This window comes from Lactuca saligna, chromosome 1 (assembly GCF_052625555.1).
Source record: "Lactuca saligna cultivar CGN05327 chromosome 1, ASM5262555v1, whole genome shotgun sequence".
Lineage (NCBI taxonomy): Eukaryota > Viridiplantae > Streptophyta > Magnoliopsida > Asterales > Asteraceae > Lactuca > Lactuca saligna.
Genome location: NC_136417.1, coordinates 5749700 through 5776725, shown reverse-complemented (window position 1 = coordinate 5776725; position 27026 = coordinate 5749700). Strand labels below are relative to the sequence as shown.

Below are 27026 nucleotides of genomic sequence, written 5' to 3'. Positions count from 1 at the left end.
ATCCGTTTGTACATTTAAAATACATAAACATCTATATAAAAGACTTTATAAATATATAACTATATAAAAATACATATAAAATACATAATAAATAAAAAATAACATATAAAAATACATAAAGAATATGTAAAATGATTAAAAATACATATAAATAAGTAAAAAAAAAATACGTTTATACATTAAAATAAATAAAAATACGTTAATATATACATATAAAAACTTAAAAAAATATACAAATACGTAAAAATATATATAAATACCTAAAAAATATGTTTATACATTATATACAAATTTTGACGAAATCTACAAAAAAATCTCATTACTTTCGAAAAAATAACAATTTGGTCTCATGACCTGCTGAACATGTTAAAATGGTTAAAGTGAATAAATTAGCCGGTATTTTGGATTTTTCTATTTGAAATGTGAAAAAGTCAGGATTTTTCTTGTTCAAAAAATAAAATTTCGGACTTGATTAAAAATTTTCCCAAAGTATTAAGACTTTCTGGAGATTTCCCTTTTTTTATTCAATTAAAAAAACATTACATTAATTTAAAACAAACAACTTAAAATGAAAAAAATAAATAAATAAATAAATAAATAAATAAATAAAAATACAACACAAACAACTTAAAGTAGTTTTTTAAATCTTATTTTTTCAATGATTGAATTTGGGCACTCCTTCAATTTTAACCAAGTTTTGAGGTGTGTAAACGGTTTGTAGTTTGTATCTTCATATTGATGCATAGACACAACAACTAGCTCGTCTTTGTGTACGTTGTTTATAAAAAAAAGTTATAAATTTCATTGAACTCAAGGCGTTTAATCCTTATATCGCAAAACTTCGAACATATTTGATCAAGACTACGGCTTTGGCAACCCATTAAATCATGAAAAACACTTCATACTTTTACCCAAAAATCATCATGCATTTGGTTATTTGGCTTTTCTAAAACTGCCATCTTCTGTGGAAATTGTAAATCGTTGTGGGCAACACGGATCGCCACGACCACGACCCACAGGGATGGTGTGCACGGTCGTGATTCGTGGCCACCTAGACCGTTCATCGTATGTATACGCGAAAGTCATATATTATGTATGGCCTTATTTTGGCTAAAAGCCTAAAACTGAAGTTAATGGCATGTAACACTCCAATTTCCAAAGTTTTGACCTACAGTTCTGATTTCACCCCATCAAAATTCAAACATATGTTTTATCTGGCAATGCTTATTCTAGAGTTTAACCATTTTGAACGACAATCGATTAAAAATGTTTTTTTAATCGTCCACTTTTCTACAGACAAAAACATATTTACATACATTCTTTTAATTAAACTGTTGTTTTCATAAAACTATAACCGTTATCCAATAATATACAAAAAAATGGCATGGCAATCAAATTCGGTGGTTTGTAATGATCTTTTTTAATTTGAAAAAATTACATTACAATAATTCCCCTTTTTTTAATCTTCATCTTGACATCTCTTGCTCCTCTGGTGGTATCAATCGAAATACTGCCACTGCTTGACTTTCCCTCCTCTTGTTTTCATGCCATCCTATATATTTTTTTCACAAAAATAATAGTATAATATTATTTATCAATTTAAAACTAATAACATTGATTTGTGTGCACAAGATTCTTCCATTTTTGCCTTTTATCAAACCACATTTTACAAAATTAGAAAGTAATCAATAATTTGAATTGTGCATAAGTGAGAAGATCTTAATGCATAGTTGCAAAAGTACCGATTGAAACGTTGAAGCCTTGATGATCAAGCTCCCGATACTGTTGACATAAGGCACACCATCCGCAAAATGCATTGATCAAACAATCTTCAAGTAGGCTTCCTTTTAACTTGTATTTTTTTCTCATTTTAACACGATATAGACAAGTGTAAGGGAAAGTCAACCACAGCATGAATATGAAAACAAAGCTCGCTGCTCCTAAACACGCACACAATGTCGCTGGTTCATACCAAGCTGCATCCATTTCCATGGTGAAAGACAAGTTAACTTCAAAGTTCAAACATAATTTCAATCAAACAGTAGAATGTAATAGAATCAAACACGAGTTGTATGAGCTATGAATCTGAGCTCATGGATTCTTTATGTTCAGGCTAAAGTATAGACATGTAAATTTCTATACATCTAATGATACTCACATAACCGAAAACGAAAACAAAAGCTGTTTTGCACGGTGGTCAGTGGTGGTGGTTTGGGGTTCAAACAAAGAACTGATTGCAAGTTTCGATTGAATCACTAATTTCAAATCACCGATTGAATAATTGTTGAACGAAAAGCAAAATGTCCAAGTGACTTACGCGTATGTCCTTCCGTCAAAATCTCAGCGATCTCCCCAAAAGTAATGCACGGACAAAGCGTCGTAACGAAACCTGAAATTTGGGGGTGAAATCGATCAAACGATTTCATATGACCGAATGAAGATGTAAATTTTGAAAATACGATTAAACAATTTGCGATTACGTACAGTTTTTGATGTTGGAGGTACACTGGAAAAGACCGGTGGACCAATCCCGTTCATGATCCGGATACAAATGACCAGGATTTGATCTCCGGGGACTCAAGGAATAAGGATACCGTGCTCCTGAGGACGACGCCCCCGGCTGCATGTGATAGAAATGTGGTGGAAGTGCTCCCGTCGTTCCCGGTTGAGATTGACCCGGAAACATCTGAGGGTTGTAGGTTTGGTAGTGCAGAGGCGGTGGTACTACCATTGTTGATTGTTGATATTGAGGCGTTGATTGCGACGTCACCGCCCATGGTGGTGGTGGTGGAGGCGGTGGCGGCGGCGGTTGTTCATGGTGTGACGATATCGGAGCTTGGTTGGGTTGCATGTGGGGCTCAATTTTGGACCCCACCGAGACACCAACAAGAGATGGCGATGGAGAACAATAAAATAATGATGAAGAGGGAATTTTTGTCGCAATACAGCAAAAATGGATTTGTGAAGAATTGGAGGAGGAAGGAAGGAAGGGGTTGAAGATGGTAAATGGTGGATGAAATTTGGATATCGGAGGTGACGATCGAAAAGAATAAAACTTGACTTTGATGCTCAAAATTAGGAGGTTAAATATTGGGAAAGAATTGTAAATATGGATTATATTTATATTTATAGGTTAATAATAATTAAATAGCAATCCATATATATATATATATATATATATATATATATATATATATATATATATATATATATATATATATATATATATATATATATATATATATATAGGAAAGTTCAATTGAAAAAAAAAATTAAGAATGAGGGAATCATTCTCAGCCACTCCTTCCGTCGTACCAGCAAAAATGTGAAAGTATTAGACATGTGTTTTCGAACAAAACATGTTTCCTTACACTATGTTAATCATTACCTTAATCTATAAAAAACATAGTTTTTTCGATTTTTTTAATTTTTAAGAAGCTATTTTTATCGATATATGATTTTATATATACCAAAATTTATGATTTTTTATTCTCTACAAATAAACATCCATATTGATATAGTTTTAAGATAAAATAAAAAAAAAATTTATATTTTCAACTATTTGAATCCATATTAATATAGTTTTAGGTAATATGTTTTTAATCGTAAACATATAATTTTGTTTATGACATAATGATATATCTTCAAGTTCCAATCCTGTGACAGTTGACATAAATTATATAATCTTCAACTTCCTTATAATTCAAAGTATATTTATGGGGAATTTCAAAAAGAAATTCTTAGTATTATTGCAAATAAAGTTCGAAAGCATATTCGTAGTGAAGCGGGGGATTCATACTTTTGTGTCATGGTTGATGAGTCACGGGATGAGTCTAAAAAGGAGCAAATGACGATAGTTTTGAGATATGTTGATGCGGAAGGAATGATACGGGAAAGGTTCTTGGATTTGGTTCATTTTAGGGATACCTTATCATTAACCTTGAAAACAAATATACGGAGACAACTTTTACACTATCAATTTGATGTTAGTAAAATCTATGGTCAAGGTTATGATGGTGCTAGTAATATGAGAGGGGAATGGAACGGATTACAAGCACTTGTTCTTGAGGATTGTCCTTATGCATTTTGCTCACATATTGCAACTAGCCTTGGTGGCTGCTTCAAGAGAAATTATTCCGGTTCACCAATTTTTTACAAACTTAATTTTTACAATTATCGTAGTTTGTGCTTCCAGTAAGTGTCATGATGAGTTAAAAAAATCAAAGGCAACTGAGATTGAACAATTATTGGAACTAGGTGAAATCGAATCAGGTAAAGGATTGAATCAAGGTGGGACATTAAGAAGAGCTAGTGATACACGTTGGGGTTCTCATTTTCGTTCCGTTTGTAGTTTGCTTAACATGTTTGCTTGTGCTCGTGTTGTTCTCCAAGGAATAATTGATGACGTATCTGCTACTTATTCTCAACGCGGAGATGATGATGCAGCTTATTGTTATCGGAAATCATTTGAGTTTGTGTTCATTCTTCACCTGATAAAGGAAGTAATTGGAAAAACTGAAATACTTTCTCAAGCTCTACAAAAGAAATCCCAAGATATTCTTAATGTCATGGAGTTAGTTTCAGCAACAAATGAGGGTCTAAATGATTTCAGAAACAAGGGATGGGAGTCTTTACTTGCACAAGTAAAGTTTTTTTGAGAAAAACATCAAATAAATATGACAGATATCAATGATCCATATACTTCTACTTGATACCGGCCTCGAAAAACAGATAATCATGTTACTTTTGAACATATTTATCGAGTGGATTTGTTTACAGCCACATTTGACAAACAGTTACATGAGTTGAATAGTAGATTTAATGATTGGGCGATATTATTTGCTTGATAGAGTGGTTCGGTTAATCTTGACACTTCCAGTTTCTACCGCAACAACAGAGAGGGAGTTTTCAGCAATGAAAATATTCAAGAACCTTTCTCGCAAACAACTTGGTGATTTACATAGAAAGAGAAATCGTTGAAACCATTGATTCGAAATTTGTTATTGATAAATTTAAAGACATTAAAGGTCGTTGGGCTGAGTTGTAATTCTTTTTCGATGTGTTTTTGGTGTTTATTTGTTGAAAACAATTTGTTTTTCTTTTAAGAACGTTAATTTTAATTTATAACCCCCCCCCCCCCCCCCCCTCCTAGTTAATTGTTCAAGCTCCGCCACTGACTGTTTAGGCTGAATAATATGCAGGTAGAAACAGTAAACCAACAATCATTTTGGAAGTCGTTGCGTCGTATGACTTATGGATATGGCATGCATTCTTTGGAACACCAAGCACGTGCAATGACTTTAACATCCTCCATCGGTCTCTTATTTTTGATGATGTCTTAGCAGGCCGGGGACCAAATGTGGGTTATATCATGAATGGTCGGGAAAATAATATGGCATATATCCCTCATAGGATGCTTTTGTCAAGTCAATAACTTCTCCTCAACTTTGAAAACACAAGTTGTTTGCTGAATATCAAGAGGCCGCTATAATAGATGTTGAATGAGTATTTGGAGTTCTACAAACTCGTTTTGCATTTCTTTGACACCCATGTCTTTTGTGGGACAAGGTTATGATGGGGAAAATTATGATTGCATGTATTATCATTTGTAATATAATTGTGGAGAATGAACGTTGTACATACCTTCACTATTATGATCCATTCGAATTTCTAAATGACATGTCTACAAACTGGAAACAAAGAACATATATTGAAGATGACGATCAAAATTTATAATATTTCACTCAACGAATTACAGACATATCCAGTTAGTTATATAATTAATATTGTCAACTTCGCAATAGAGAAATTCATAACATTTTGAAAAACAATTTGATTGAGCATATATGGAAAAACTTTAACATTGATAGATAATTATGTAGTTTGCATCGTCTGTATCTGTAATCGTGTATTTCATGTTTTGATTGTAACTTTTACTTTATTAAGTTTGATTTATGAATATAAAATATTTTTTTTAGTTTTATATTTAATATAAATAATTTATTAATATAACTAAATAAAATATTTTTTAACTTTTGTAATAAATATTAGTATAATAAAAATTAATCTAAAAGTTTACTATTTGTAAAATAAAAAAGTGGTTTGATTTGGTTTGCTAAAAAGTTAGGTTTAGTTGGGTTAAATATGTGGAAGAGAGAAAAAATTATTTATTTAATGGATAGTTGGGTTGGTTTTAATTGTGAATTGAAGTAGTCTAAAAGCATCTCTAACTCACTTTTATTTTTCATTATTTCTCTTATTTTTCCCTCATTACTCACCATCACTATCCCATTTAATTTAATGAATAGTATAATACCAAAATTTAAATAGATATTGAAATTTTAAAATATAATAACGTATTTTACAAAAGCTAATAATTAAGTGTTATAAGTATAATCTTATTTATTTAATATTATTGCAATGAAAAAAATATAGATTATATATTTATTAAAATCAAATTAATAGAAAATGTGTGTTTGAAAATTTATATAAGTTACAAGAATGAAAAATATACTTTTTGAGGGTGAAAAATAAAATAAAATTAGAGATGAAACACTATTTACCTCATTTTTTTACTTCGGGAAAAAAATAAAAATGAGTTAGAAATGATCTTAGAGGTCTAAATATCATATGTTTACTTATTAGTCCTTACTCTCTTTTTTCTAATTAATATATGTTTAATTGTTTAATCTAAAAAACTAAACGGGCTCGAGGATAAACCCGCGATGAACTTCTAAAATCATTTAGCTGTTGATTTTTTAAAAGAAACTATAATTAAAGAAAATTTGTATTTGGAAATATGAACTTAAAACTTCTATTTTAGAACAAATTATTTAAAAGGTAATTCAAATAGCTTATAGTTATCTTTTGAGCAATTTTTCATCTTTCAAAAACTTACGCCTACGTTTGCCGTGTCAGGCTATTCTGACAAACATGCCCTAAATAGACACCTACCTACTACTAATTGGCAATCTATGACAGTCTGGTTCACCTGGTAGGCTAAAGCTAACACGCACGGTAACAGCAAGCGTTTGAGTGAAATCAATTTTTGCACCCCCGCACTAGATATAAATTACAAAAATAATATATATATATTATACGAAACAAAAACTAAAAAATTGGGGTGACACATATGCTATCTTTTGCTAACATCCATGATCCAGGAAACAATTACACGGGTAGAAGCGAAGCGGTGTCGGTGATCTAATACTTGGGGGATTCAGCTGACCTGCGAGGGCCGGCAGTTGGTGCTGAAGAAACAGATGACTTACTACTTGATGACGATCCACGAACGTTATATCTTTCGTAAACTTGTTCACGGTTTTCCGACCACCATGTCTCCGCTTGATGCTCCCCAAATCTCCTTCGACTGTAAATATAAATACATCCTTTTTATTTGTATTTTTTACCCACCATACATAATTTGGGAAATATAACCTTTTTATTTTTGTTACCAATATACCTGAAGCGGACTCTTTTGAGATCTCTAGTTCCATCACGGAGAGCCACTAGGGTTATGTACACACCAGGCTCATACTGTTCGATCCATTCAGCCTCCACTTGTTGTTGATTACTACCACCAGCTGTTGCTGTTGTCTCACTGGGGACAGACACAGGAACAGGACTCCTTGCTTTCAAACTGTTATTTCCATCTTCTTGTGCTGACAATATATCCTTACCCTCCTCTGTCACATGCATTGCTCCATTTGGATATTCCTTCTCGACTTTATCATTTGGTGTCGAAATATCATTGGCATTAAGATAATGAACACCATTTTGCTCCAACACACTTGCTGACTTTACCTGTATGCTCTCAAAGTCATACGATCCAGCTGGCAATCTCTCTGCCATATCCTTCAGCTGCATACATACGTATATTAATTTTTATATTATATTATACACAACCAAGCAAAACAGGCAGCTCAAGTCAATTATAAACAAACTTGGTCCTCACCTGAGCTGTCAGTGATTTTATCACATCTTTTGCAGCTTTACATTTAGCAGATTCCTCTGCAGCCAACACCATGGCTTCCTGAGATTTCTTTCTCGATTTCTGAAGCTCTACTTCTTGCATATCACATTCTCGCATCAAGCTCTCAACCTTAACAACAATAGACCCAAAAATAAATGCTCATCTATGAGAATTGACAAGAACTAAACCCAAGAAATAACACACTTGCACTTATTTGTGTACTATATAGCATCCTTTTTTCTACTTTCAAAAGGTTTTCATATTAGTACTTTGAAAACTCTACCCAATTACAGCAAAAAAATTGCTTTGTAGTTGGATGATATGTATTGTTATAAGTTACAACTTATAATTAGGTAGATTTTTCAAAGTGCAATGTTGTAATCAAAAGAAATGAAAGTAGGATGTTATAATAAACATATCAAGGAAAGTATTTTCTTAATTTTTTGCATTCAACTCTTCTATTACTCGAACAAAACACAAATTAGCACGTCCTATTGAAACATACCTGTGCACGCAACTTAAGAACTTCTTGATTCAAGAGGTCATTTGTTTTCTTCAAACTATCGGAAACCCCTTTAGAAAACGAAAGCCCCGAAGTTGTAGGAACCGGTGTTGCAGAACGTGGCGGGCTCGCTTTCCTGGAGAACGGTGACACGGACCGGGAACTGACACTCGACTGAGTCACAACCGGTTTCGGAATCGCACGCCGGAAATCACCATACAGCACAACATCTTTAAGCTGCATCAATGGAGCCTGAGATGATCTACCAAGAAACGTGTCCCCTTTCTTCCCTTGCTTAGCCGCTTTATTATCCAAAAGCTTAATCAAATCTTGATTAGACACCACCCCCGATTTCGCTAATCTCAAATCCGCCTTATCGAGCCGGTCCTTGTTCTCTCCCGAAAGCCGGGGTTTCACATTCCGTCTGCTATTGATTCCACTTTCCGACATTTTACTTAATTTAGTAAAACAGGAATCACACACGCGATATGGTTTTCCAGGGTTTGGAGCCAGAGCAGCTCGTGGTGCTTTTTTTGAACTACACGAATGGCAGTGGACAAGTCCACAGTTGTAACAATTGTGTCTCTTTCTAGTGAACCCGAAAGCCTGTCTACAAGATGAACACTGAGATTGTTCAGCACCAGACACCCATTTATGAACACAAATAGCTGCAGTATAATTTGAACCACAAGATATGTATTTTACATGTCTGTCTTTTAAAGATTCAACAAGAGTCGGTGTTTTACGGTCTTCGATATCTCCATGGCCTAACCTTCCATTCGCACCTTTCCCCCATGTAAAAACCTCGTTTTTCGATGTCAATACCGCGACATGATACGCACCGCAAGCGATTTCATCAACGGATGAAATTACGAGTTTACCCTCGACCAAACACGGTAGCTTCCCGTCGCATTGCGGGTTCCCGAGTTGACCGTACACCGTGCTTCCCATTGTGTAAACCTGTCCGGATGTGGTCAACCCAACGGTCAAACTATGGCCGCAAGCAACTTTATGGAAATTGTAATCGATGAGAGCCGGGACACATGTCGGTTTGAGACGTGGTTCTTTATCGCCGTGTCCAAGGCGGTTTTTGTCCCCGTCACCCCACGTGAATAGCTTTCCGGAAGAAACATTGGAACTGGATTGTGTTACAATAATATCAACCACAGCCGCCGTATGCCAGACACCACATGCGACAGCCACCGTCCGCAAACCGGAAAGCGAGTCGACTTCTTTCGGGTAGGACACGTTTTCCCGGTCACCGTGCCCTAACACGCCAAACGTCCCGTCACCAAATGTAAAAAGCTGCCCGGTGGATGTAATTAAAGCGGTGTGCCATGGCCCGCATGTGACCGAAGAAACTTGAAGCCCTTCGAGTGGACCGGAGATTCGTTTTGGTATCCAATGACTGACATCTGTCCCGTGCCCGAGAAGCCCGACATTGTGGGTCCCGTCCCCCCACGTGTAAAGCTCACCCGAGGAAGTAACCGCACATGTATGAAACTCACCACACGCGACAAAATCGATGTTCGAGACCGTTAAAGATTCGACTAACCGTGGTTGGGTCACGTCTTTCCCGACCCCGTGACCGAGCCGCCCGCCCGATTCCTCCCCCCATGTGAAGAGTTCGCCTTGGCGGGTAACTAGGGCAGCATGGCGGACCCCACAGGCGATATGATTAACGTCTAAAACGACATTGGATTCTAAGGGTTTTGGGAGAAGGACATCGGTTCTTGTGTTGGAAGGGTTTATGGTTCGATCTGGGCCTAGTTTGATGACATTTTCACATATTACTTCACCCCATATGTACACGTCACCTAAAGCATCACAGTCATCTGGACCCGACCCGTGACTGGATGTACTTGGTGCACTAGAGACACTAACCCTAAAAGTATCTGAACTTGAACCTTTTAGTTGCATGTTTGTTTGCTCCAAAACTGCATGCGACCTCTCAAAATTGGAAGAAGTTTTGGGGGAAGTAGTTGGGTTTGAACTTGAGCTAACAGAAACGTCTGGAGTAACTGAACTGTCACTTGCACTGTTTGATGCTAAATCTTTGTTATCCTGGTGACAATTGACCATAAATAACACGAATAAGAAACAAAATCCAAGGATATGCCTTAAATATAGCAAATAAATTTATGTTTTTTCTCCATTAGGCTAACAAGAATAATTAACTTTAATACCATGTAAGCGGATTTTGTACGGATGCAGCGTGTTACATTAAGAATTGATAGTCATACTCATACCAAAAAAAATATATTGTTTTTTCACCGACAATTTAAAATATCAAGTTAGGTTTAACGCATATTTATGCAATAAAATTTCATACTGTAGACAAACTATTCAAATCACGTTTCATTCAACGACTGAAATAGTGAAATGCGCAACAATGTTTCAACTTATTACAAAATTATGCAACAGTTTTTCACTTCTTTTAACATATTATGCAGCAATGTTTCACCTTTTTACCAAACTATGCAAGCAAATTTGCATCTTTTGACTCCTAGTCCTAAATCGTAACGCCATTGCATATTTTGCATTTAAAAAAAAACAGTTTGTTGCATTGATTGGGAAAAAGGTGAAACATTGTGCATATATACGCATTTAACCCTATAATTTACACAAACTCTTCAGATGATTTATGGTGATGTTAGCTTGATAAGAAATGGAAGGAAAACATACATCAAGGTAAAGGCCTCCGTCACTCCATCCATCAATTTTGGAACGCCCTCCTTGCCAAGATGAAATCAGTGCTTTGAGGCCTGCAATCCACACTTCAGCCTCGACTTTGTCCTTGCAGATCTAAATTATAAGAGAATTAGGATCAAAAAAGAAATTACATGATTCATCATTCATTTGACAATAGTAAATCACTAACCAAATCAAGAGATCGTTTCCCGTTGTTGTATACGAGAGAAAATGAAAGATAGTCTTTTTCAGGACGCAAATAACGCCGGAAAACAGCCTAGTGAAGATCATTATTAAGAGAAACATTTTTACTCAAAAGATCCATTCATCAAACATATGCAAGAAACCAAAAGGCATTATGATATGTAATGCATGCTTAAAAAGATTGTCGAGGTCTCACAGTTCTTTGTCCAGGAATAATTCTAGAAACTGAGGCTAATTTCAAGCTCCTTTCACCACTACCCGAAATCCAAATTAGAGATGACTCATCCTAAAGATTCAAATTGAAGCAATTAAGCAAAAAAAGAAATGATATGTAGTTGTCAGTACAATGAAAATAACAACTTGAAAAACTCACATGGGAAAGTCTAAATGGACAAAATTTGGGCTTCCCCTTGCGACCATATTTAAGTAACTGTGCGCCCTTCTTCAGAGCAATTAATGCCTGAAAAGGGTTAGACTAAATATGAAAGATGGAATTGGTAGTTAAAGAATTATGTGAAAACAGAATAATTGATCAATCAACAATAAATACTTCCCTAATTGGGTGATAGATAGTCGCTTTTATTTATTCACTAATGCTCATTCGTTTGTGGTTGGTCGATTCTAATAAAAAGATTACACCTTTTTGTTTCTTAACCTAGTATGAATTCTGTGATTTTGATGATAATCACTCAATAAAACTTATCCAATTTATTATGTCCCTTCCTACTAGATCTATTTTCCTGTACTTACATTTTAACTTATTTTGTTTGCCAAATGGCAGGTATGCCCCACACAGCATGACTTAATTTCTAGTTTAGACTTTTAGTTAAGAGACATTCTTTGCTCCATGTGCCATGACTAGTATGGGAATCACCAAAATTCATATGTCCACAACAAAAGTTTGGTATCTCATACATGATACATCCAGAAGAAGTCATGTCATTTTTAAACAAACTTCCTCCTTCCATTACTGCATTCAGGACATGTTGTCCTCATGGTGGCACATGAAGAATGTAACCTAAGAGGATAAGACCTTAGGTTCCATGGGAGATATTGCCATTTTAAGTTATGCCAATAAAGGAATGGTACACCCTAAATGCTCATCTTGAAAATTTAGTTCTTGCACAGGACATCAACTAGAAACTTATAAACCTAACTACTTCTCCAGCACCATCAAACAGAGCCAAGCTTCTTTGTCAACGTTCAAGGTGCTGATGAAATTTTTGCCCCTTATATTTTTTAATAAGCCCTAGATTTTTCTATTTATTCCAAAAAATATGCCGAGACTTCCATTATAATAAATATTATGTATCTTAGCATACGATGTATTAGCGAGTTGATAAGATATACCTGCTCAATGTCACGATCGGCGTTACCGTAGCTAACAAGATCTGCCATTCCATGTGACGAATTCACCGGACCACCACCAGCACCGCCACCAGACGCCGCTGTAATCCCCGGTCATTATCAATCGAAATCACACACTTTCGTCCGTCCACTACCATCAACGTTTCACTTCACACGTAACCCTCATAAAACAAGTACTAACAAAAATAGTCGTAACAGCACAATAAAAATAAACAAAACTCCTTTCAAAACCCTAGAAAGCACCAACTCCTCCCCTCAGATCTACAAACCGCCTAGATGATCAGTTAAAAATCAACGCATTTGAGTTCTCTTTGAAGTCTTCACCCGCCGTTAAGGAGAAATAGGGGAACTTCAGATGCGCAGGCCGGCTAGTATCTAGAAAACGGTGAAGAGGCCAGAGATGATTGAAGCGAATTACCGGTGGCGGCTCCGGCAGAGGGAAAGAACCGAATTGAAGAAGGGGGTGGCGTCCGAGAAGGTTCAGAGTCAAAGATGGCAAAAGAGAAGAATTCCGCCACAGAGAGAGAGAGAGAGAGAGAGAGAGAGAGAATGGAAAAATAATAATAATAATAATAATGAGGAGACAATTTCTATTTCCAACGCCTTGCTTTTTCTTTTCACCTTTTTTATTACAGTATTAAAAATACTTTTTGTATTAATAAATGTTAGCATTTTTATTTTTTCGTTGCCTTAAAACATGAAAACCATTTTTAAAATTTAAAGAAAATTATTAAACTATTTAAAACCCGGGTTTTTAGTTGATCCGATGTAATGATCGATTCACGGGTTAACTGTTTAACCGTCGGATCAACCCGGTTTACGGTTTATGGTATTTTTCTATTTTTATATGTTTGTATTTTCCTTCATAATGCATAAACATATAAAACCAATGATTTGAAGTTCACAAAATTTAAACATTGAAAAAACTACAAACGGCTCGTTGTTTTGGCGTTCGCTACTTGTATCCAACTATCCAAACCCTATTAAAACGGGTCAATCCGGTTTTAACCGGTTCAACATAAACGGTCGAACCACGGTTCGTATTTTCACAAAAAAAAAAAAAAACGTTCTCGATTGACCCGCCTTCTACCCCCGGTCAGGGTCCATCCGGTTGAACCGGCCGGATCTAACCAGGTTTTAAAACATTGAAAATTATAGTATGCAAACTCATACTTTTGTGTAAAAAATGACCGACTTTATTTTGGACGCCTTCGGCATAGAGTATTTAGTAGCTTTTAGTTTTTAACGTTTGATAAAATGCACCACTTTGAACAAAAAATCATGTTTGGCGCTACAAATTTTTACTGTTTACTTTAAGCAAAACGCTAGAAAAGTATTTCATGTAACATGTTAACAAAACGTTACCAACTATTAAGTTTTTAGGATTATTGTTGTTGTAATCCAACAAACTTTAATATATATTGTTTAAATGGTCCCTCGTGATTTTTTTTTTGGTAATTTAGGGGCATAAAGTCTAGTTTTACCTGTTAAAAAATGCTCAAGACTTGTTATTATCGGTATCCTTGATGACGTTGTTGTTTTCACAAGTTATAAGAATTAAACTAAAATCCACCTCACAAATTACCAAATCATAACCAAAGTCTACTCAAACACTTAAAATGTTGACACCATATCATAACATCCCCGACTCCCACCAAAGAAACTAGTCACAGTCGAATCAATATCCTTGAGTCCAACATTGCTTCTCCGCCTACCCACCATGTTTTCATAGTTGGATTCTGAAGAACAAGAACTCTCCTACAAGGAAGACAACTCATTGCAAACCATCATCATCTTGGCGGTTTTCTTATTCGTCTTCTATTCTTTCTTCATCATCTTCGACTCATTGCAACCAGAAGCTTGTTATTCCCGTCCAAACCTTTCCTGTTTGCTTGCTCCGCCATAAAACTCAGCGGTTTCGCCTTATAAACAAGTCATAGATGGTCTTAAGGGTTCATCCCCACTCCATCATACATTAAAGTATCGTGAATCGTTTACAGAATATATCTGACCTCAATGATGGATTTTTATGTATGGGTGTGTGAGAACAAGTTCTCCGGTTGAATGATCGATAATAAGGCGTGTGCGTCGTAACCGAAGATGGTGCAGAGTATGGTGGCGGATGAGTAAAGAACATAGCCAGTGGAGATGAGGCGGTTGTCGCTTTGTAATGAATTCAACTGTGCCTCCTCCTCCGTTGGAAGATTATCGAGTTCTATTAAACGATTGTAGATCCTAAATATTGTTTCGGTGGGGATTGAAGCGTCGATGTTACGAGAATCATCGAGGGGATCTGTCACCACCACAAATGGGGTGTTATCGGTTATCTAAACGCGAGCATCATCTTCTTCGAAAGCCATAACTGCAACTTTTTCGGACTTTTTCAAAGAATATAAGATGGTCTCATTATGTGAAATATATCAACTATCAATCAGTGAAGGGGACTTTAAGAACACGAAATCCCTAAAATTTTGACATAAGAGACCGAAAAATACAGACATAAATGATTAGAGTATATACTGAAACAATGTCGAGCGGCTTAGGTTTATCTCTACTGGAGTCAACATATGGGCCGCCACCGGAGCCGAGGAAGACAACATCGGAGCAGGTGAAGATGAAAGATGGTAAGTGATTTGATCGGATTCGGGTTCTAAAGAATGTAACACCCAGTTTCCCATGTATATTAATTTATGTTGCATTTCTTTATTTATGTAGGGTGACTCGACGAGTTGGTGCTCAGACTCGTCGAGTCTGGTCGCGACTGGATGATGTGGTTAATGAGTGGACTCGACGAGTTAGGGGAGTGACTTTCCGAGTCTAGAAAGTGACCGTTGTAATCGGATAAGTACAAAAAAACCTGAAGTAAATTCTGATATGAAGGTTTGACGGCCTTAGGGCTCATCATGGCTTATAACCGCCTCTTCATATCTTCTATATTTAAGAGATTTGTGTGTGTAACTGCCATTTTGTCTCCCAAAAATTATGACAAAAATTTTCATTTTTAAAACCATATAATAACCTATAAATCATACATAACATTGTTTCCAAAAGTCATGATCATTAATTAGAGTATCCCAAAATCATATGTTAATAAAATATCCAAGGATGATGTACACAATCACGCGTTCACCTTGCCCCGATCCTTAGATGTACCTGAAACCATGAAATCAAACTGTAAGCCAAAGCTTAGTGATTTTCCCCAAAGTACCCCACACAACAACATACATACAGTGCACGCAACCATGCATACCCGCCACTAAGCCTTCAGTTATAAATTGGACCACTCCCAAGCCTACAACATAAGTTGGACCGCTCGATTATCTTGGCCTTCGGTACAAAGTAGGACCGCCTTAACCCAACAAAACAATAACTTGTCGATATATGCAACGATAATCAATAACCAACAAGTATAGGTAATTATACAGATCTACCAGTCTAACATATAACCAACAAATACAGGTAATCATACAAACCTAGCAGTCTAACATGTAACCAACATATCATCATCTTATATATCAGGATACATAAACTAGTGGGCCGAAATTGGTGCCTTCAACCCATGACTATAGTGAGGAAAACTCACCTCAAAGTCTGAAAGATAGCTGAATGGATTACTGCTCCAAATATTAGCTCTACATGTCACTTATACAACAAACAAGGACCAAGCCTTAGTCTGTTACTCAAATCACTCCATTTGACCAAAAGTCAAACTTGGTCAAAGTCAATGGCCAAAAGGTCAAAAGCCAACACTCGGGTTACACCCTGCGTAGAGCACCAAGTGGCTTTTACGGGACAAAACAAGGCTACATGCTGTGTAGGCATAATTACACCATGCGTACTAAACTAGTGAGCACTTTTCTCATTAAGTTATTAATACAAAAGATTATACCACCAAACTTCCAAAACTAAGCTAGATGAATGTCTTAATGTATAAAGTCTATGACTTTATCCATTTGCATGCATCTTAAGGACACCAAAACAAACCCTAGGTCCAAAAATCCATCCATTGTCCAAAAATTTATGCATGGGGAAATAAGAGTAACCAAGCTCTCATTTTTAAGTCTTAACAACTCCAAAATCCACTGGAAATGATACCTAAAGGCCAAGAGTAGCTTATACTCATAAGAACCAAGGTTATGGGGACTAAACATGGGAATTCTTAAGCATGAACTAGATCTATCATAAAAACTCATAAATGTGGAGATTTTATACCCCCTAGAGATGGAACAAACACTTACAATTGCCTCTCTTTTTTTGGAATGATGATAAAATGGAATCATGACTCTTTACTTTAAATGTGAGTACTAATTAAGTATGTTTATGTGATGTAATATTAACAAACACTGCTAAGATTTCTAAAAAGATTGAGATTATCGTGTGCTTGAAATTATCCCCTTCTTAGGTACTTACATTAAGGGCTTTTATATTTTTTATTTTATAAAAGTCAACTTACGTTCTTCAATTCTTTTTATCTTTTAATCTGCAACGACAACTATACGAAGTCTTTTTGAACAGTGAGATTGTTCTTTCAGCCTTTGATGGTTCACTTTTAGCTGCTCTCACTATATTGTAATTTCTTTATCAAAAGGGAATTTTTATCTTTTGCACATACGAGAGACCAATAATGCTTTTTTGTTCCCTTAATATCAGTTTTAGTTCTTGGTTTGTTTTGTTCATGTCTTTGATTTTGTATTTGTCCAAACCCAAACATGTTTCTACTTTATTTATCATTGACATTACTAAACTTAGCGTTACGTATGTATAAAAAAGAGATAGATAACAAAAAGATAAATAGTAAAGTCTTTTAAACCCCGCAACGTGGGGGACCTTCACTAGTTTATAGTAAATATAGACAACTATTAACTGTCTTCGTATTCACCATCTGCCGAAAAAAAAATCGCCTACAAGAATTTATTCATCGAAAAAAAACTATTAACCGTCCTTGTGTTTGTTGACCGCGGGTGCAGATACCCCACTAGCGTGTGTGTGTCTATATATATATATATATATATATATATATATATATATAATTTTTAATGTTGTCCTCCTTTCAAAATATGACATCTAAGAAAACATGTTTATGACCAGACACACATTCATAGTACCAACGAAGAATAAGATGCATATTACAATCAATTCGAATGGCAAAGCCTCGAAACCACATGCCCTTTGTAGACATAGTTAGTCCTTCGTATGGACCATGCTATGTTAGATCTTGTCCAGTAAAGTCACTCCTGTTTAGGGGTATGATGAAAAACTAAAACCGAATAACCAAATGATGTTTGGTTTATTTGGTTCGGGTTATTTGGTTAATTCGGTTTGGTTAACCGGATAAGAATATTTTATTTGGTTTGGTTATGGTTAAATTTTCATTATTTTGGTTAAACCGAAAAACCCGAATAAGATATTTAACTAATATATATTTTATAGTTTATATATATATATATATATATATATATATATATATATATATATATATATATATATATAAATTAACATTTTATATTTAAAGTAATAGATTAGTTACTAAAAAAATACTTTCATAACTTATTATTTAATTTTTAACCATTATAAAATTATAATTGTTTATATATTATATTAAAAAGTAACAACTAATTAGTTAAATGTCAATCAACTTTCAATCATTTTTCACATCTTTATATACAACTAAATTCTATTAACCAGTCTCTATAACTTGTATGGCTATATCGACTCTTCAAGGTAACATACCGTGAAATACTGAATGTAATATGTTATGTATTAGTATATTTTTTTCATTTGTAAAAGCTTAGTAAGTCTTTTTTCTTTTAGTTTAATATTTATTTTTACTTACAAAATTTATTCGAATTAACTGATAAACCGAACCGAATAAACCATAACCGAATTAACCAAAACCGATTAAACCGAACCTTATTTGGTTTGGTTATGGTTACTTTTAAGATGTAAAAAAAATTGAAAAAACCGAACCGATTAAACTGAAACTCGAAAAAACCAACCAAACAACACCCCTACTCCCACCTATTATTATTGGGAGTTATTAATAATACACTACAAATTTTATAATTTGTAGTTTAAAATGTTGTATTGTACAATTCGATAAAGCATAAATGCGTAGAACTATCTTCACAAAAGTAGTATCATTAAAGAAATATAATAGAAATGTTGTATAAAAACATGTAGTGATGTACGTATAAGGTTGATGAAATTATCCATATTCAAGAGTAAATTAAATATTCGATTATTCCAATAATCCAACATATTTATATGGCTATGGGGAGTGGACTTAACAGGAGCTAAGTTAGCTCAACAAACACTATGCCTTGAGCTCTGTATGTAGAGAACAACTCAACTTGACAGACGATTGTGGAGTCTCTCTCTCTTTCTCTCTCTCTCTCTCTCTCTCTCTCGCGCGCGCGCGCGCGCAACACCCTATTTCGTCTCTTCTTCCCATCTCTGATTATAGACTCTCTCTCTCTCTCTCTCTCTCTCTCTCTCTCTCTCTTCCCCTACGCAACACCTCATTCCGCCTCTTCTTCCCAACTCTGCAAATTGGAGTCCTACCCTTGTTGGAGTTGAAGTGAAGCTGCAACACCCTCTTTTCCAACCACGTCATCCATAAAATACCGTTAAAAGTATGCATTATAACTTTTTTTAACGAATATTAAGGAAAATTCAATAAGTGTATTCATTTTCATGACGTACAGTTGTAATTAGTTTATTAGTTGATTTAAGTTATTTTTTGCACACCACAACTAGCTTATAAGTATCTTATTTGTAAAACATTTTTGATTGTTATGTTTGGCAAATCAAATAGTAGTTTATAAGCCAACTTTTCTAAAAAATTACTTAAACTAGTGCTTCAACGATCTTATTGAGCTTTTTTTTAATCCTACCTTTTGTTGATTATAAAAATAAAAATTAAAAAAAAGTCAATATTCTATATATATTTTTTGGCATTTTACATATTTCATTTAGTTTAACCAAACAATATTTTTTTTTTATCAGATAGCATTTGCAAATAGCTTTTTAGTTATCAGTTAACAATTAATTTTTCATTTAGGTTGTGTTTGGAGTTTCATAACTAGCTTATTTTTCGAGCTTTTTTATGTTGTCGTGTTTGGCAAGTCAAAAAATAGCATATAAGCTAGCTTTTGAAAAAACTACATAGGTTATATTTGGCGTACTAGCTGAAAAGCTAGTTGTTAGCTAATAGCTGAAAAACTAGCTGATAAAAAATAACGTTTGGTAAAACTAGCTAAAAAACTAGCTGAAATATATAAAATTATATTAAATGACATGTGAAAGTATGTGTTTCTATAATTAATTAAGGGGTGTATTTGGAAATTTTAAAAAAGCTCATAAAAAACTAGTATAAGCAGCTTTTAAAAAATCTAGCTTGTAAGCTACTTTTTGGATTACCAAACACGACAACATAAAAAAAACTCGAAAGATAAACTAGCTTATCAGCTAGCTGTGGCACGCCAAACACAACCTTAGTCTAGCTTTTTAGAAACTTTTTTAAAATTTTCCAAATATACCCTTTAATTAATTATAAAAATAAATACTCTTAACATTTTTTTATGTAATTTTATATATTTCAACTAGTTTTATCAAACTTTATTTTTTATCAGATAATTTTATAGCTATCAGCTAGCTTTTTATTTAACAGCCTGTTTTTCAGCTATCTACTAACTTTTCAGCTAACAACTAGCTTTTCAGATAGTACGTCAAACATAACATTAGTCCGTCAAACATAACCATACACCATCTTATGAGTAGTATGAAAAACGTTTATGATTTCAAAATAATAATAATAATAACAACACAATTGAACAACTATTTCGGTCTTAATATCAAAATTCTAAATAACGTAAAGCTTGACTTGACGGCAATGTCAGACCTCAAGTTTTTTTAAATTGTGTCAAGCAATGTCATTTGTAAAGCGTAATTTAAGGCGGTAATTTTGTATATAATAATAATTTTATATGTATTTCAAAGCTTAACGGCAAGTACGAGCTGTGACAAGTTTTTTAGAGCATTGCTTCAACAATTGGTCCAATAAACGGTTTGTACAAGCACATAAATTCCAAAGTAAATCAAAACAGCTGAACAACATTTGTGGTTACAAATACAAAATCTATCAAATATGGAGGACTCGATACATCCATACATAGTTCCCCATTCCTAATTAAGACATGAATCACATGACTTTTTGTTTTTAACATTTTGAGTGACGACTTTGAAGGCGTGATTTTTGGGTCCAATAGTCTCGTTTAATGCTTCTGTTGGTCTTTTTTTATCCAAACACACACGATGACTACATTATGTACACTAATTACTAATTTTGGGTGACGTAATTAAGTTACATCTCCTCTCCTATAGAGTATAGACTAGAGTTGTTTATAGGCTGGTGGGAGTGTAAAGTCGATGGATCTAATTAACCCCCACCCATATATATACAAATTAGTACCCACTCACTCAAATGTCTAGCTGCCAATGCCATTTGGTGTTTTTGCTTCATCCTGTGAATCAAGAACCAACCAATAATTACACAAAAATATATATAGGAGAAAAAACACAGGTTGCACATAAGACAAAAGACGTAAATGCCCTCGTCATCGAACAACCACAACCACAACCACACGGATATTGTGTTGTAGTATGAAAGTTATAATGTGATTTGGGAAAAATCCATCAAGGCCAAATTTGGTTTACCTGAATTTCCAGGAGTAAGCCTTCAAGTTGAAGTCGGATTTGACAGAAGGAAAGGCGGTTACGGGGATCAAAGTCCCAGCATCTCTGCATCAACTCCTTCAGCTCTGGGTGTGTGTTTGTGGGAACATCTGGTCGAAGGCCCTGCAGCAATATTTATATTGTTTCTTTCGTTATGCATTCTCTCTCATATATGATATATGATATATGATATATGATATATCCAAATCCAAATGCTGACCTGTCTTACTCCCAAGGCTGCTTGCAACGGTGTCATCTTCTCATAAGGAACCTACATCCTCCTCATATTCATATCATTCTTAACTCTATATCTATAATAATAATAATAATAATAAGTAAAATTATTACCTTGGCTGTCACAAGCTCCCATAAAACAATCGCAAAACTGAAAACATCCGCCTTTTCATCATATTGTTGATGATTTATAACCTGAAAACCAACCACGACAATACATAGGTACCTCCATTCATCATGTTAGATTTAGAGTTTAGAGGATGATTCACAAATTAGTTAGGGTTAAATATACATTCAAATATTATATGTAAGGAGGAAGAAAGAGAAACCTCAGGAGCCATCCATCTGTATGTTCCGGTCTCTGCTGTCATAACTCCCCCTTGACTCAGAAACCGGGCAACCCCAAAATCTGCCACCTTCACAACCTAAAATTAAATGAAAAACAGTTAACAAGCTAATAAGTCAAAGTGTAATTAATGGCTTTCTAGTTTTTACATTTTGAGTGTCCATGAGCAAATTTGCAGTCTTGAGATCCCTATGAATTATGTTGCTGCTGTGCAAGTACTCCATTCCTTTGCAGACATCTATACCAAACTTCACTATCTCTGAAAGCTTCAACATCTTATGGTTTTTATGTAAGTACTCATAAAGGCTCCCTCCAGGCATGTATTCTGCATATATAATCACCAAAAATGTTTTAAGATTTATCAAACAATCAAAATATATAATATATAGTTAATGGAAGTTTTCTACCTGTTATTATGCACAAAGGAGGTTTCTTCATGCATGCACCAATAAAACGAACAACATTGGCATGCTGAACCTCCCTTCAAACACACACACACATGATGCTTTGTTTATTAGTTTGATTAATAAGGTTTTAATTTACAGGTTTTTAAAGTAAAAGTTACCTGAGCATGGCTACTTCATGAGCGAATTCATTCCCCAATGTTTCATCATTTAAATGTTCAGATCTAAGAATCTTGACAGCAACATGCTCACCAAGGTACTCTCCATGGAATCTTTCAACAAACAAGATAACTGATATTAAGATATACTTGTAAGAATTAGGAATGTAATTGGAAAAAACAGTGTACACGTACAAATCTCCACAAGATCCAGATGCAATCTTTTCTCCAATTTTCAATGATGTTCTATCTATTTCTGCATCTCCAAAATGGGCTTCAGTGGCTAAAGCTTTCTGTACAGCTGATATAGAATCTGAAGAAGAACCAGACCATGAACCCTACAAGGTAAACAGTAATCCAGTTTGTGCATATCTTTTTGTCTTAAAATAAGACCCTAATACCCTTACAAAAAACACCATGTGATGAAAATCGTAGTGAATGGAAAAAGATTTTACCTCACTTCTAGAAATTGCTTTCTCCATGGCTTCGTGTAAAGCAATTGATTCCTGACCACAAGTTTGCAGAATCAGAAACATTGGAATAAAAGTAAAATATGAGTATTTTGATGTTAGAAAAGAAGAGGGAGAAGAAGAAGAACCTGAAAAGGCCATCCATCTACCACAAATACATCCAAAGAATAGCCATCTATTGTTGAAAACACATGTGCTTCACGGATGTTGAGCTCTATGTCAGAAAGCAAAGCGGAAAGCTAGGAGAGAGGAAGATAGGTTAGGATTGTGTTTTAAAAAATAGCAAGAAAAGGATCACAAATGTTTAATGGCAGGTTAAATATGAAACTAAATTACTGCAAACTGTTAAGTGTTGACATTTTGACAATGCCACAAACACCATTATCTGATGACAGCTGGACCTTTTCATTTAGCAGCGTGTTATGGCTTTCATGTAGTCGAGTTGGTTGGTTGGAATGGAATGGACACAGTAATGAAATAGGCAAGGTAATGGAATGCGGTATTACATTCCATGATCAAGTTTGGTTAGCCTATAGGAATGGAATACAATGTATAGTTTTAATGGATCTTTTGTTTAGAAAAATAAAAATATTAAACACAATAAAAGGTCGTCAAAGCCCAAAATTACTATTAGTTATCTGAACATATGAGAAAATTATAAAAAAAATGGCAACTTTGAATTGGGTAGGAATATGAATCAAATACTAGACAAATAAAAGTATGGAAAATAAGTGCATGCATGTCCAAGAAAGAAAGATTCCAGGATACCTGACTGAGGAGCTTAGGCTTGTCAATAGCAGAAAATATGACTTCATGAATTGGCATATCTGGAACATCCACTCTGCAAACATTCATGTCATGAGTCATGAAATGCTAATTTATTCCCCTCATATCAACAAACATCTAGGAATCTTATCTAACAACAACAAAAACAAAAGAAAGAATAACAACACAGCTGTTGACAGGTAGGATTAAAGCAGTGTAGTCATATATGCTGGTTAGTTAGTTTTTCCAAATTTAACCTGAAGAACATCAACAATATATGCCCCTTTATTATATAAAAACAGCCCCATAGTCATACATGAGTGCATGACACTATACTGAAATTAAGGGAGAATTGTGTGAGGACTTGTTGAAATTAAAGGAAAAATCTATCTCATTTTTCCTTTAATTTCAACAAGACCTCACACAATTCTTCCTAAATTTCAGTATAGTGTCATGCTCTCATGTATGACTAAGGGGCTGTTTCTTTTTTACATAATGGGCTTAATGGGTTAAGCACTTAATCTTGACAACCTATACGTGGCTATATCTTTTTTTTACTTAGTCTGGACATAATGACTTAATGGGTTAAGCCAAAAACCTGGCTTAATGTATCAAGACACTAACCTTTACCTATTTTCTCTTCTTTTTTCTTCTCAACTCCTCTCACATAAAAAATGATGAAATTTGTTTTTTTTTTTTTTTGGAATGTAAGGGTAAAATGGTCATTTAGTCTCGTTCAGCCTACAAAAAAACAGCCTTGTGTACGACACTTTATCCAGAGAGACATAATTACTCATTCAGCCGCTTTACCCTCACAGGACCTAATAGGGGAAAAAAGAGACAACCCACAAGAGAATTGTCAGCATTCCAACAATTTTAGTGATCAGTTACAACTGAATCATGCCTTTATCTAAACCTACTACACGAAGACTTGTATAGATTCCCATGTGGTGTTACAAAAGGGAAAATAGTTTTAGGGTTTACACATATAAATAAGAGCAAATGAGACTGAAGTTACAACTAGTATTAAATCTTTGCTTATATATACTTGGTTGCATTACCTTCTGGAAGACTCTCCTAGGTTCTCCCCCTCCTCCTTATCAGCAGAACTTCTTCCAACCTCCAAATTTAGGTCCTCAAGTTGAGAGCAAGGTTCAAAACCCACCTCTTGATCCCTGTCACTGTTGAGAATAAGTGAAATATGTAGCAAATAAAGATAGCAGCACACGTATGAAATGACAAAATATGGGGTTCCACATTTGAAAGAGAGGAAGGAATTGCAGAAACACATAAATGTTAATTCTGTATTTGCTAATATACCTAGCATCTGTTGTTAATTCTTGTTGCTCACAGTCATCAACATCTGCTCTAGTCCAAAAGTTCTGCAATCCACAATTTTAGGAATTGTAACAATTAGGAAATATAAAATGCACACGCACACAAGATTCAGGCTAGAGAACATAAAACAAACAAAAGGCAGATTTCAGCAACGATATCTTTTAATTTGGTTGTGATGAAGATCCATGAAGCATACACTTGGATACCAATTTGCAGTCAAATTAGCTAAGAGCTGTGTACACATCTTTCTAAAAATGGAAATAAAGATAATATTTTATGGTCAATAAACTTGATTTGCAGGTTTATCCAATTCAGTACATGTAATAAGTAATAGCAGATAGGAGAGCACTGAATGCGAATTGTTCAGATTGCAATTGGGATTGGGTTGCATCATTGCATATTTTTGTCCATCCAAAACTACAACATGACCTAGCTTTTGAAAGTCTTCACATACTTTTTCTAACAAAACTTGAGATCGAAGACCACGACCTTTCAAGGAAGCCTTATACTACATGTTCTCCAGCAGTGACTCCAGAAGCTTTCGTATTCTAACAGATGGATCATTAAATCACTAGAGAATATGAATCCATTGCATCAACATTCAAGAGCACTTGCTGGAGCATGTTAAACATGTTTATTTTTTTATTTTTGATATGACAGATGAGGGGTATCAAGTTTTTCTAACACTCGAGAGCGAAGTTAATAATGTGTAGCTCGAATCTTCAAACTAAAACCATTACCTCTAAAAGACGAACATGAACGACAGGTCGATTTACAGGATCCTTTGCCAACACAAGAAGCTTTTGATGTAGCAGCACATCTTCAACCCTATCCAAGTTGATATCCAGTGCATAACTGATGCATTAAGAGTGTCAGAAATAACATTTTTAAAGCATGATGGAAGATGAGAACTAGCAAAAGTAAACGTCTCGAAATTGATACAAATTTATAACAAACTTATATCCGTGTGCACATATACCTCGCAGGAAACCGGTTGAAGTGAGCTTCCAACTGATCCCGAAATTCAGGATGATTAATAGCCTCTTCGTTGCCAATCTCCACTAACCGATTATACACATCATTCACTATTTCATTACCGCTAAAACTTCCAAAACTCCGAGGCGGCGAAGAGCTCTCACCGACTCCTTCAACCAAATCCATCACTATCTCTGTTCTGTTCTGTACGTATACCTATATGTATATATATGTTGTATTGTATATGTGTGTATCTATATACCTGTTTCAATGTATAATTGTTTACTACATATCTACAACCAATATCAAGTTCCGAGAGAGAAAATGGTCCGGCAACATCGTCGCCGGAGAAAGCAGAGGTTGACCGGGGATCTTTGAAGGAATCTAGAAAAAGAGGGGTAAGCTTGTAAATTTGGAGTAGTGAGGGTGTAGAAAGACCTGTTTTGAAAATACTTTTGGAAAAATGGCAGGCTTTTTGAGAGCGAGAGAAAGAGAAAAGGGCCCTGCTGAATGTTGTCGTCACTGTGTGTTTATGGTGTGTATGTGTGAGAGAGAAAGAGTTGAAAATGGCGTGGGTAGGAGGAGTGTCTCGGGTTTTTATTTTCAGAAAGGGGAATGCATTATTCATGGCAATCTTATTATATTTCATTATCATTATAAAATATTATAGAAAAAGACTTTTACAACATACCATCATAATTTCGGGAATGTTAATATCTAGTAATTTAAATTTAAATTGCGCTGATCTAAGTTCTTAAATTGTCAAAAAAGAAAATCATTTTCTTCGTAGATCATGGGGTGTACTTATAACACCATAATATAAAAAATTTAAAAAAAAAAAATTAAAAAAAAAAAATCGTCAACTT

At 34.8% G+C, this 27026-nt stretch overlaps 4 protein-coding genes and 1 pseudogene across 6 annotated transcripts; 1 reads left to right on the top strand and 4 right to left on the bottom strand.

Moving 5' to 3' along the window:
- Positions 1-1290: 1290 nt before the first annotated feature.
- On the bottom strand, positions 1291-3075 carry LOC145047872 (protein PLANT CADMIUM RESISTANCE 2-like). Its single transcript, XM_078996235.1, has 4 exons — positions 2485-3075; positions 2318-2389; positions 1743-1976; positions 1291-1552 (listed from the first exon to the last, which is right to left on the bottom strand). The coding sequence occupies exons 1-4, from the start codon at positions 2849-2851 to the stop codon at positions 1467-1469; spliced, it is 759 nt and encodes a 252-aa protein (XP_078852361.1). The 5' UTR covers positions 2852-3075; the 3' UTR covers positions 1291-1466.
- A 733-nt stretch (positions 3076-3808) lies between these two features.
- On the top strand, positions 3809-4658 carry LOC145002067 (uncharacterized). Its single transcript, XM_078961372.1, has 2 exons — positions 3809-4139; positions 4183-4658. Exons 1-2 carry the CDS (start codon positions 3809-3811, stop codon positions 4656-4658), a joined length of 807 nt encoding a protein of 268 aa, XP_078817498.1.
- A 2372-nt stretch (positions 4659-7030) lies between these two features.
- LOC145039245 (PH, RCC1 and FYVE domains-containing protein 1-like) lies at positions 7031-13296 on the bottom strand. 2 transcript variants are annotated; one of them, XM_078987338.1, is made up of 9 exons: positions 12720-13296; positions 11743-11844; positions 11566-11655; positions 11356-11442; positions 11160-11279; positions 8478-10538; positions 7955-8101; positions 7463-7860; positions 7031-7369 (listed from the first exon to the last, which is right to left on the bottom strand). In XM_078987338.1, the coding sequence occupies exons 1-9, from the start codon at positions 12765-12767 to the stop codon at positions 7204-7206; spliced, it is 3219 nt and encodes a 1072-aa protein (XP_078843464.1). In that variant the 5' UTR covers positions 12768-13296; the 3' UTR covers positions 7031-7203. The 2 variants fall into 2 exon arrangements, with proteins under 2 accessions (XP_078843464.1, XP_078843505.1); XM_078987379.1 differs by having other exon boundaries at positions 11743-11829; positions 12720-13295.
- Positions 13297-14569: 1273 nt separating this feature from the next.
- LOC145002055 (uncharacterized) lies at positions 14570-15642 on the bottom strand (annotated as a pseudogene).
- Positions 15643-20754: 5112 nt separating this feature from the next.
- LOC145039077 (serine/threonine-protein kinase STY46-like) lies at positions 20755-26727 on the bottom strand. Of its 2 annotated transcripts, none has more exons than XM_078987235.1 (16): positions 26165-26727; positions 25926-26040; positions 25168-25229; positions 24909-25028; positions 23851-23923; positions 23211-23321; positions 23068-23118; positions 22808-22950; positions 22616-22726; positions 22458-22531; positions 22200-22375; positions 22034-22129; positions 21819-21899; positions 21691-21741; positions 21453-21593; positions 20755-21259 (listed from the first exon to the last, which is right to left on the bottom strand). In XM_078987235.1, exons 1-16 carry the CDS (start codon positions 26344-26346, stop codon positions 21224-21226), a joined length of 1623 nt encoding a protein of 540 aa, XP_078843361.1. In that variant the 5' UTR covers positions 26347-26727; the 3' UTR covers positions 20755-21223. The 2 variants fall into 2 exon arrangements, with proteins under 2 accessions (XP_078843361.1, XP_078843415.1); XM_078987289.1 differs by having other exon boundaries at positions 24909-25022.
- Positions 26728-27026: the final 299 nt, after the last annotated feature.